Source organism: Schistocerca americana, chromosome 3 (genome assembly GCF_021461395.2).
Source record: "Schistocerca americana isolate TAMUIC-IGC-003095 chromosome 3, iqSchAmer2.1, whole genome shotgun sequence".
In the NCBI taxonomy this organism is placed as follows: Eukaryota; Metazoa; Arthropoda; class Insecta; order Orthoptera; family Acrididae; genus Schistocerca; species Schistocerca americana.
The window spans coordinates 889858242-889870540 of NC_060121.1; the positions used below are offsets into that span (position 1 = coordinate 889858242).

Sequence of the window (12299 nt, forward strand, 5' to 3'; positions counted from 1 at the left end):
CATGAACCATAATGGAATGTAGTCGAATTACATCACGTGATGCTGAGGGAATTAGATTAGGAAATGATTTTTTTTTTCCTCGGATGAAAAACAGCCCACAGTTGCACTAATTATGTTTGTAAGATTTAGCACAAACATAATTAGTGCAACTGTGGTCTGTTTTTCATTCAAAAAAAGTTTTGAAACAGTTGCTGGTGTTGCTGCAATGATGAAAATAATGATTAGGAAATGAGGCACTTAAAGTAGTAAATGAGTTTTGCTATGTGGGGAACAAAATAACTGATGATGGTCGAAGTAGAGAGGATATAAAATGTAGCCTGGCAATGGCAAGGAAAGCGTTTCTGAAGAAGAGAAATTTGTTAACATCGAGTATAGATTTAAGAGTCAGGAAGTCTTTTCTGAAAGTATTTGTATGGAGTATAACCATGTATGGAAGTGAAACGTGGACGAGAAATAGTTTGGACAAGAAGTGAATAGAAGCTTTCAAAATGTGGTGCTGCAGAAGAATGCTGAAGATTAGATGGATAGATCACATAACTAATAAGGAGGTATTGAATAGAACTGGGGAGAAGAGAAATTTGTGGCACAATTTGACTAGAAGAAGGGATCAGTTGGTAGGACATGTTCTGAGGCATCAAGGGATCACCAATTTAGTATTGGAGGGTAGTGTGGAGGGTAAAAATCGTAGAGGGAGACCAAGAGATGAATACACTAAACAGATTCAGAAGGATGTAGCTTGCAGTAGGTACTTGAATATGAAGAAGGTTGCACAGGATAGAGTAACATGGAGAGCTGCATCAGACCAGTCTCTGGAGTGAAGACACCAACACCACCACCACCACCACCACCAACAACAACAACAACAACAGTCTATTTTAAGATACTCATCTATAGAGTAGAATGAGTTTGCCTATCAAAAAATCTTTCAAACTATGTTTAAACTGTGCTTTATCTGAAGCCAAGTTTTTAATGGTTGCTGGCAATTTATTGAAAATGTGTGTTACTGAATATTGGACCCCTTTTTAGACAAAAGTAAGAGATTTTAGGTATTTATGTAGATTGTTCTTATTGCTGGTATTGATACTATGTATTGAGCTATCAGTTGGTAATTGAGATATATTACTTGCAACAAATTTCATTAAGGAATAAATATACTGAGAAGCGGTGGTTAGAATACAAAGTTCCTTGAACAGGTTTCTACATTATGTTCTTGGATTTACACTACAAAAGAATTCTTATTACTCACTTTTGCATGCTAAAAACTTTTGCTTGGTTTGATGATTTATCCTAGCATACAGTCCCATATGACATAATAAAATGAAAGTATTCAAGTTTTTGTTATATTTATATCTCCTACATCTGACATCATTCTCACTGCAAATACAGACTTGTTTAGGCACTTAAGCAGTTCTCTGGTATGCCTTTCCCAACTGAATTTATTATCGAGTTTTAATCCCAGAAATTTAACACTGGCAACATCTTTGATCTGCATGTCTCCATATGTTATACGCGTGCTGGAAGAAAATCTCTTATAGGTTCTGAACTGCATATAGTGGGTCTTTTCAAAGTTTAATCACAGCGAATTAGCTTTAAACCATTTATTAATGTCAGTGAAAATTTGATTAGCATCTATTTCTAAATATTTACTTGACTTGCTACTTATTGCAGTGTTTGTATTATTTGCAAACAAAACAAACTTAGCATCTGGCAGTGTAACAGATGAGAGGTCATTAATGTACACAACATAAAACAATGGACCCAAGATGGAACCTTGAGGCACACCACATGGAATTAATTCCCAATCAGATGAAGAGTGACTGCTTATTGCACATTTATTTTGCAACGACACCCTTTGTTTCCTGTAACATAAGACTCAAACCATTTCACAGCACTGCCAGTGACACCGTAATATTCTAATTTACTTAGGGGAATGGTGTGGTTCACACAGTCAAAGGCTTTTGACAGATCGTAGAAAATGCCAGTAGCCTCTAGTTTATTATCTAATGAATTAAGTACATTCTTGCTGTAAGTGTAAATAGCTTTCTCCATATCAGAACCCCTAAGAAAACCAAACTGTGGCTTGTACAATATATTATTTTCAGTCAGATGCTTAAGGAGATGCTTGAACATAACCTTTTCAAATATTTTTGAGAAAGCCAGCAAAAGTAAAATTGGTTGATAGTTTGATGGCATCTCTTTATCCCCTTTTTGTAAAAAGGCTTAACTTCATGATATTTTAGCAGTCTGGAAATGTTCTGTTGATAAGAGAGTGATTACACAAATAACTTAAGATAGAACTCAATGTGCATGAGCACTCTTAGGTTAACTTCATTGGTATGTTATCATACCCACTACAATACTTAGATTTTAAGGATTTTATGATGGATGCTACTTCTTTGGGAGATGTGAGTGTCATTTCCATTTTACTGAAGTTATTTTGAAAGACTGGTCTCAGATACTCCATTGCACTGTTCACCGAACTTGATAACCCCACATTGTGAAAAGGATAGATTGATAATCATCTTATAAAGGAGGCACTGAGGGGCAGACAAGCACACTGAACACAGACTGATAAGGCTTTATCACCTAGACATGACAGTGGTCATGTGTGTGTGAATTATGAATGTATGAATGTGTGTGTGTGTGTGTGTGTGTGTGTGTGTGTGTGTGTGTGTGTGTGTGTGTCTTAGTCTGGTATTTTATAATATCTAGCAGTGCTTTTTCACTGTGCCTGACCAGTCTTACAAACTTGAGATATTTAAGATGATCTGCAACATTTGATTTCCAGTTCAGGTTCTTATCAGTATAAACACATACGAATTTTGAATATTCTGTTTCATTTATTGATTTACCTCTTGCATTTTATTTCAAATGGTACAGTCAGCTTTGTGCAGTACAGAATTTGTGTATTGTGTTTTATCTATGTTTATTGACAGTTCATTTGCAGAGAATCAGTTATTAATTTTCTAGAAAATATTACTCACATTTTCAACATTATCAGAAGGAAAGTTGCCACTCACCATATAGCAGAGGTGCTGAGTCGCAGACAGGCACAACATAAAGACTCTCACAATTAAAGCTTTCGGCAATTAAGGCCTTTGTCAACACTACACACACACACACACACACACACACACACACACACACACACACACACACACACACACAAAACTAGTACACACGACTGCACGACTGCAGTCTCAGGCAACTGAAACCACACTGCACACTGCAAGCAGCAGCACCAATGCATGATGAGAGTGACGATGGGGTGGGGGTAAGGAGGAGGCTGGGGTGGGGAGGGGGAGGGATAGTATGGTGGGGGTGGTGGACAGTGAAGTGCTGCAGGTCAGACGGAGGGCAGAGGAGAGGAGGGGGGGGGGGGGGGAAGTAGAAGAAAAGTAAAAAGACTGGATATGTTGGTGGAATGACAGCTGTGTAGTGCTGCAATGGGAACAGGGAAAGGACCAGATGGGTGAGGACAGTGACTAATGAAGGTTGAGGCCAGGAGGGTTACGGGGACATAGGATGTATTGCAGGGAAAGTTCCCACCTACGCAATTCAGAAAAGCTGGTGTTTGTGGGAAGGATCCATATGACACAGGCTATGAAGCAGTCATTGAAATGAAGGACATCATGTTCATTCACAGTCAGTGAAACCAGTCATGTGGTCTACAAGCTGAGTTGCAACCACTGTGCTGCATTCTATGTAGACATGACAACCAACAAGCTGTCTGTCCGCATGAATGGCCACCGACAAACTGTGGCCAAAAAACAAGTGGACCACCCTGTTGCCGAACACGCTGCCAAACATGACATCCTTCATTTCAATGACTGCTTCACAGCCTTTGCCATATGGATTCTTACCATCAACACCAGCAGTGCAGGTGGGAACTTTCCGTGTAATACATCCTAGTTTCTGTAACCCTCCTGGCCTCAACCTTCGTTAGTAACTGTCCTCACCCATCCAGCCCCTTCCCTGTTCCCATTCCAGCATTACACAGCTGTCATTCCACCACCACATCCAGTCTTTTTATTTCTCTCCCCTTCCGCTACTTCCCACCCACCCCTCTCCCCTCTCCTGCCCTCCACCATACTATCCCTCCCCCTCCCCACCCCAGACTCCTCCTCATCCCCACCCAGTCGCCACTCCTATTATGAACTGGTGCTGTGGCTCACAGTGTTGTTTCAGTTGCCTGAGACTGTGGGTTTTTGTGTGAGTTGCGTTTGCATGAGTGTGTGTGTTTGCATATGTGTGTCTAATGTTGAGAAAGGCCTTAATAGCAAAAAGCTTTAATTGTGAGAGTCTTTTTGTTGTGCCTATCTGTGACTCAGCATCTCCACAGTATGGTGAGTAGCAACTTTCCTTCTTGTAATATTATTACATTCCATCTTGCATTTTTCATTGATTATTTACATTTTCAGGTGAAGTTATTCCTTTAGGCTTGTTCATAATAGTTGCATCATCAGCAAAGGAAACTATTTCTGCTTGTTTGATGTCTGTTTATAATAGTTGCATCATCAGCAAATGAAACTATTTCTGCTTATTTGATGTCATTTGTAAACAAGAAAAGAGCAGATCCAATATTGATCTCTGTGGTACACATGTAGTTACTACTCCTCATTCTGAAGGTGCCCTTTCATTGTGTACACTTCTTGGGGTTCTTAATGTGTGCATCCTTTTAGGAAGACTGAATGAAAAGCAGTTGTATAAAATGTATATTTGAACCATCAGCTGTTTTTATGTTACACCCAAACATCTACCGGTTTCGGTCTTGGACTATATTCACAGATGAAGGTTGAAATGGTTTAAGCCATCGTATTGCATTAGTCACTACTTAAAATGTGCATTGCATGCCGTGAATGTAAATATGTGACACAGGACTTTAAAAGCAAACATACAAAAACTAAATGTATACACAGCAATTACCAGCAAGATCTTTCACACCATAATATTTGGGATCTTCAGCTAGAATACTGTGAACTGAACAATCAGAGGTTTCCTCAAGTCACAGAAAATACTAGTTGCCAATGTTTTGTCATTTAAATTGTGTATAATCTGATTCATGAATTGCAAATTTGTGTATTCTGTGGAGGAAATCTTCTGAAACCGAAATTGAAACTGACAAAGTACCTTATTTTGAAAGAGGTGCATTTTGATTCTTGCATGCACAATCATTTCTAGTACCTTTGAGAAGTAGGTAAATAGTGAGACTGATTGGTAATTATTAATATGTCTTTCTGCCTTTCTTGTACAGGAGCCTGACAATAGTGTATTTCAGTCTGTCTGGAAGCATCCCCTACAATTATGTATGTTACAGAAAACATTACATATATGTGAAGGACAGGATTTTAGTGCTTCAGGTATTATCAACTCCTTGACAGTTTCTTCTGATTTTGAAGGTGTTAATTACATTCTTAATTTGTTTGGTAGAACATGGAGTGATTGTGATTTGCCTACATGTATGTACAACTGTGTTTTGAATGTATTTATCCCTTGAACTCTCCATGCCAGTCTTATGAGCTACTTCAAGGAGTTGGTTATTAAATATGTTGTCTACTGGAAAATTGTAGGGCACCTATAAAGAAGACCATGGTGAATGTCTTGAACACTGTGATTCATGAATACTGTTTGAGTATTTGGCTGTGTGGCAATTCTTTTAGAAAGCTTGAAATTATCAGGGAATTAAATTTTACCTTGAAAAATCGGGGAAATCTCAGGGAATTCTGAAATTTCATAAAATCTCAGGGAATTCTGCGTTTTTACCTAGCACTGAAATCGAATTTTATTTAGTTTTATAAATCACCAATTTTAAAATACTTAATATCTCAAAGTATGTTAATTATATGAATATTATTCTACATACATTACCGATGTTTAAAAACTGTGCTTATACTATTGCTTATGGCTGGTATACAGCTCAGCTAAGAGGAAAGAAAAGTCCTTATTCTGGTATGCTGCTCCCTCTCCCCCCCCCCCCCCCCCCCCTTCTCGCTTTCCCTCTTCCACTCACCATAAATTTATCAGGAGCTTCTTGACACCATCTTCCTCCTTACATCTGTAATTCACAGGAATTTTTTCGCAAATTTGAATAGACACGTTGGTTGGGTTCTCTATCAGATTTGATTAATGTAAAACATAAAAGCAATTCAAATGCATGCTACCAGATTTACTATTGGTTGATTTGCTATGAAACTGCTACATGAACACAAAGGAGAAACCTTTGGGATTTAAAGCAATTCTTTTTATGAAATAATATAAAGTTCAGAGGATCAACATTTGCAACTGAATGATTCTATGACCTTTCACGTACATTTCCCCAAATGGCTTAAGGTCAAGTTCTTGTACAGAGATTTGGAACCAAAGTGTTTTTGTGAACTCTGTTTGGGAATGGAGCAGGAAAGGGAATGACTAGAAATAGTAGAATACTGCCTCTGCCACTTCTGTACAATGGTTTGTGTAGAATGTGTGAAGACATAGATACCTAAATTTTGTTGAACATGTTAGAAGTAAAGTGAGCAGAACATGCAGATCTCTCTGTTTTGTGATGTGGGCATTGGCAAGAAGCTACAAAGAGGCAAAAGAATTAGTTTAAACAATTGAAAATCCAGGATGGAATAATGACAGTATTATGAAAATGATAGTTGCTACTCACCATAGAGCAGGGATGCTGAGTCACAGGTAGACACAACAAAAAGACTGTCAAACAAGCAAGCTTTCACTAAAAAGGCCTTTGTCAGAATTAGACAACATACACACACATACTATGCAAATGCAGCCAGAGACTGTGGTCGTGTGTGTGTAAGTTGTGTTTGCATAGAGAGAGAGAGAGAGAGAGAGAGAGAGAGAGAGAGAGAGAGAGTTGTCTAATTCTGACAAAGGCCTTTTTTTGTGAAAGCTTACTTATTTGACAGTCTTTTTGTTGTGCCTACCAGTGACTCAGCATCTCCATTGTATGATGAGTAGCAGCTCTACATTTCATAATAGCATCAAAAGAATTAGTTTATTTTACACTAATGTACCCCATAGATGAATACAGAGATGCTTGTTTGGATTTGTATCAGTCTTACATTGTGGATATCTGCTACCACATTAGACATACTAGTTGTCGTACTACAAATATCAGTGAATTGGGTTGAGAAATCCTTCTGCTCAGAGGGAGAAAATTTTTCTTTCTTAGATGGACTAGCTGTCTTATTATAAATATCAGTGAACTGTAAAACGTTTTTATGAATTAGTTTGATTTAAGGTCTTGTACTCATCGCTACAGATGATCTGTCGCAGTCGTAGTCCTGGATTCTTAGACAGTTCCTGTAACATTTAACTATTTGATCAAATCAATATTTAATCCTGTATTATGTTTCAATAGGGTGTTTATTACGATCTCAAAGAATATCAAAGAATCTTTACAAAACTCAAATAAGTAGTAACATACTTACAGTAATGAAATGAATCTTAACAAGCTACATGCTTTCTGTCCAAATACACACAAAGTACTGACTCACTTGCCAATATGGCTGCCCCTTTATATACAAATCCGAACAATCCTCAGTATTGTTATAAAGGATTTTTTAATAAAATTATAATTAAAACTGTTATCTACATATTAATGTCTGATTCCATCAGTTGCATTGGCACTTACAGAACAAATACATATAACGAACTTTAACCATTTGATATTTTATAAATGTGAAAATACTCAAACATGAAATATTAACAATACTTTGGATGTTTTTATTAATTACAAAAGATTCGTACTGAAGTGAACATTCCTACCAATTACAGGACCTACACTCTTCAATACAATTTTAGTATACTAATTAACTTGTTAGTGACTATTCCACAAGTACATGTTTATCTACACCCCTATAGTATTTACATAAGAAATTTTCTATTTATGGTCGAAAATATTTTTTAAAAAATTGGTTTTAATGGACTGTTATGTCTCAGTTGGGTTGGGAAATGCTTCTGCTCAGAGGGAGAAAAATTTGACTATGTACTCAACCACTGTGGAAATACTTATCCAACAAAACTGAATTGTCAAATCACATTGGCAGACTAGATCATGGTTCAAATTAAACTTTGTGCTGGGTTACGAAAGTTTTACTTTGCAAGTAATACAGTTATTGAGCAAACAAGATTATCTGCACAAATATTGATCCTTCTCCCAACAGTGATATGTAATTTCAATAGCAAAGTTGGTAAAGGCTCTGAATTTTTTCCCTTAATAATTGTGTAGTTTAATGAGCTATGGATACCATTTGTGTAAGGTCACAGTTTCAATTATAATAAATAAGATAACAAATTTGTACAGAAATAATATCTGTTCCATCTAATCATTTTCATTCCAGAAACTTGTCTTGTTACGACATTTGAAGAAGCAAAATTAAAGAAAATGCAGAATCTAAATCCAACTTAAGGCTAGTGGATGGATTTCCATGAATATTTCTGGTTCTATATTTTACTCCCCTCTTTTTGTGACATGTATGATGAGTGATGTAAATAAATCACTGTATCAAACGCAAGCTGAAATAATTCACATTGGTTGGTCAGTGATGCAACAAGGAGATGCACTCACAAAATGAAAAATTTCAGATTTATCGAAAGCAATTTGTTGCTTATGTTACATATACTGTTCCTCTATAGGAATTGCTCTACTATTCATGACAAAAAATGTGTGACCGACGACCAGAAAAGCCTATTGACCACGTAACAGTCGCAGACTGGGATGCTCGCATTCAGGAGCTGCGAGAGACAGCACGCAGGAGGAGGAAGGAGGCTCACGACTTGCGACAAGAGAGTATCCAGCTGCGTGCTGACACGGCTGTCACAACACACTGGAGCCTGCTGCAAAGTTCACAATCTCTACAAGACAGGTTAGACAATATGCAGATCAGACAGCACACTCTATACTCAATTCAGTTGTCCAATAATATCTTTCTTATATCATACTCATGGTAAAGATTATGATGAGAAACATGTTGACTGGACAAAGATTGCATAGAAAATTTAAAACAAATTATTTATGTTGTTGCATGCTGCCCATTTATAGAGTAATATGATATTATGATTTTTATGTCTGACTATATGCAGTTGAATTAATGTAAATTTTATTTAGTGAGATGTATTTTGCCTCAATTTGTTGAGGCCTCTTCAGTGGCAGTATGTGTTGCTGTCTTTTTGCATGTATGCTTGCTGTTATTCTGATGAAGCTATTCTTCTGCCTACATCACAATGAAATCTTTGTGCAAACATAATAACATTGTGGAAAGTTGTCATACAGTTTGCATGTTCTGCTGACAGGGTTACTTAGTGGTGTAGCCAGGACAACAGCTTCACTAGAAGAATAGTAAGTATATATGAGACAGGCAACAACATACACTGCAGTTGAAGATGTCTCAATAAATTAAGATAAGACATGTTTATTTAGATGCACATATGCAGACATAATCTAAAAATCATTAACTAATAATGTTTTTTGTGAGTTCTTCTATGGCATAGGAGGAAGAGTTACAGAGAAACAGCTTTCATCTGCTGTAGAAAACACTTCTGCTGCTGCCATCCACCACACATTTTATTTTCATAGGCAGACTGTCAAACTGTTTTACAGCTGTGTACTTCACACATTTCTGTGCCTAAGGTAGATTCACTACAGTGAAGTGCAGATCATTTTTCTCTCTAGTAATGTATTTATGAATGTCTCTACTACCATAAAACTGCAGTGGATTGTTGAGAACAAAGTTCATTCACTGTGAGGCTAGGCTTAATACGCCCAGTTGGTTAAAGAGATTTCTGCAGGATGTACGTGTATGAACCCCACATGTAATTACAATTACTTTCTTTTGTACAGTGAATACTTTTTGCCTAACTGAGCAGATACACCAGAATATTATCACGTAGGACACCAGTGAATAAAAATCTGTGAAGTATGATAATGAAGTGATTTATTTGGCAACAATTCTTTTGACAAAAGTAACTGAAGCTAAACTTTTTAGCAGGTTTCCTATATTGTGTTTCCAGTTTGAGTTTTCATCAGTATGAGCACACAATAACGTAAATATTTCAACAGTGTTTCTTATTTTTGTTGGTACAATACATTAACAGGAGATATGGTGTTTTTGAGAGTACAAAACTGGATGAGCTGTGTCTATTCGAAAGTTCAAAGTTAACCCATTGGTGCAAAACCATTAACAACTTTTACAAAATCATTATTTACTGTTTCTGCTGTTTATACTTTATTGCACAGCTTGGCAACAATATTTGTATCATCTACAAAAAGGACTAATTCTGCTGCCTCATACAAATAAATTGGTAGATTATTCATATATAGCAAGAACAGTATTACTCGCTTGATCTAACTCTATGGGATGCCTGTTATGATCTCTTCTCATGCAGAAGATATGGTATCCTTCTTTGTATAACTCATGTAACCTGGATAATTTAAACTTATATATTATGATTTTGTATTGCTGCTGAACCCTAGAGTGAAGAGATTAAAGTTTCGCTTCCTACGTCTCCTGGAATTCAGCAGCAAGCCAGGGGTTTAATGAAAGGAAAACACTCCTCAGGGTCTGGCTACATGTTCCATCTCCTATTACAAGGTCTGTGGGATGATGACTGCTATACTTATTTCATGAGTTAGGTTCTTAAAGTTTTCTCTAAAAAGTAATAGGTATTTCAGAGGCTGAAAAATTTATTTCTGATTACTCATCATTAAGGGCAATGAGGTAAATACAATGATACATAATTGTACTGCTAGTTGCTTCAACATCAGTTGTGCAGCAAAATGTGTACAATGCTTTTTATACGTCAACTTTCCAGTGGAAACATTTTGTAACAATTGTTTCCACAAAAGCATTTCTTTAATTAACTAGCTAAATGATGTAATTAATATTACCAATCAGTAAAAAATCCGTAAAGCAACTGAATACCAAGTTACCTTGGGTGTGTGTGTGTGTGTGTGTGTGTGTGTGTGTGTGTGTGTGTGTGTCGGTGTCGTCTAATTTGACGAAGACCTTACGGGCCGAAAGCTTTATTTGGAACAGCCTTTTTGTTGTGCCGATCTGCGACTCTGCATCTCCATTCATAATACTGAATACAAATAAACTTACAAATGTGAGAGAAACACACATGCTGACAATCGGTGCACAGCAGACAGTTTTCATTGGAACATTGCTAGAAGACCTTTTACAGCTTCGACTTCTTCAGTATGTTGATGCTTGATTTATTTTAACTCTTGGTTTTCAGACCAATGGGTTTCTATGATGACAAGTTTCAACCAACTTAAATTGAACTAATTTTTAGGATATTATGGTGTTCAAAATAGAGCCTACAATTTTTTTGCATCCTTACCTTCAATTAACACATAGTGTAATCTTTAAACAGACCTGCTGGTCAATGTGTATTATGGCTAAATCATTTAAGTACAATAAAAGACCCTAGAATGGAGCTCTGGGGCTCACTTTTTGATACTGATGCCATCTGCCATTTTGAATAATAATTCACTTCTCAAAGTGACAATTACCCCTTGTCTATTGATTTGCAGAAATGATGTAATCCATAGTGTGGCAGACATTAGCTAGGTTTTACTTAATATGCTGACAGATGTACCGAAGTTCGCCAAGTGGAACACCTGCTGGAATTGAAGAGGGCGGCAACAGTCTGTGAGATGGAACGCCTAGAGGAGGAGAAAGCTGTGTGTCAGCGGCAGCTAGAGCTGCTGTCTGTGCCGAGAGCCGTGACCGTCGAGTGCCAACTGGCTATCGACCAGAGACTGGACACTGACCTCCTTAGAGACCCTGTGCATCTGCAGCTGCAGAAGGTACCTCCTCAGTGGCCTCCTAGTGAGATCTCATTGCTTTTACAAAGTGTACTTCTCCATTTTGTAAAATGAAGAAACCACAAACCAGCTGCTTAATTAAAAATCTTTTACTGTATATACGACAGGTTTCAGAACACTGTTTTTATCTGTATGTGTTCCCAGTCACATAGCACAGAGGGAATGGTTTTTATGAAATTTATGGCCCCCCTTTTATCCTTTTGACATGGAACTTTTGGTTCCATGACAACATTGGAGTGAGGCTGATTAAATGATTTATGTTTTACACCAAGTGATGGCACTGTAAGTGTTCTGGAACTATTCATATATATAATAAAAGGTCATTGGTCAAGCAACTGTTGTGTGGCTTCTTCATTTCACAAAATAGACTTACACAGTTGTGGCTTCCCCATTAGAATTTTTCCACTTGTGACATATGATGTAATTGTCCATTCAGGAGACTGTGATTGAAAAATGATTTTTT

The 12299-nt window shown here is 37.1% G+C and overlaps 1 protein-coding gene across 1 annotated transcript in view; it reads left to right on the forward strand.

The window, feature by feature from the left end:
* Nucleotides 1-5209: 5209 nt before the first annotated feature.
* Nucleotides 5210-12299, forward strand: part of LOC124607334 (tektin-2) — a 40226-nt gene continuing 33136 nt past the window's right edge. Inside the window, exons 1-3 of the mRNA XM_047139633.1 lie at nucleotides 5210-5360; nucleotides 8644-8873; nucleotides 11602-11818. Coding sequence (XP_046995589.1) covers nucleotides 8671-8873; nucleotides 11602-11818 — 420 coding nt within the window. The 5' untranslated portion in view covers nucleotides 5210-5360; nucleotides 8644-8670. The remainder of the gene's footprint in view (nucleotides 5361-8643; nucleotides 8874-11601; nucleotides 11819-12299) is intronic.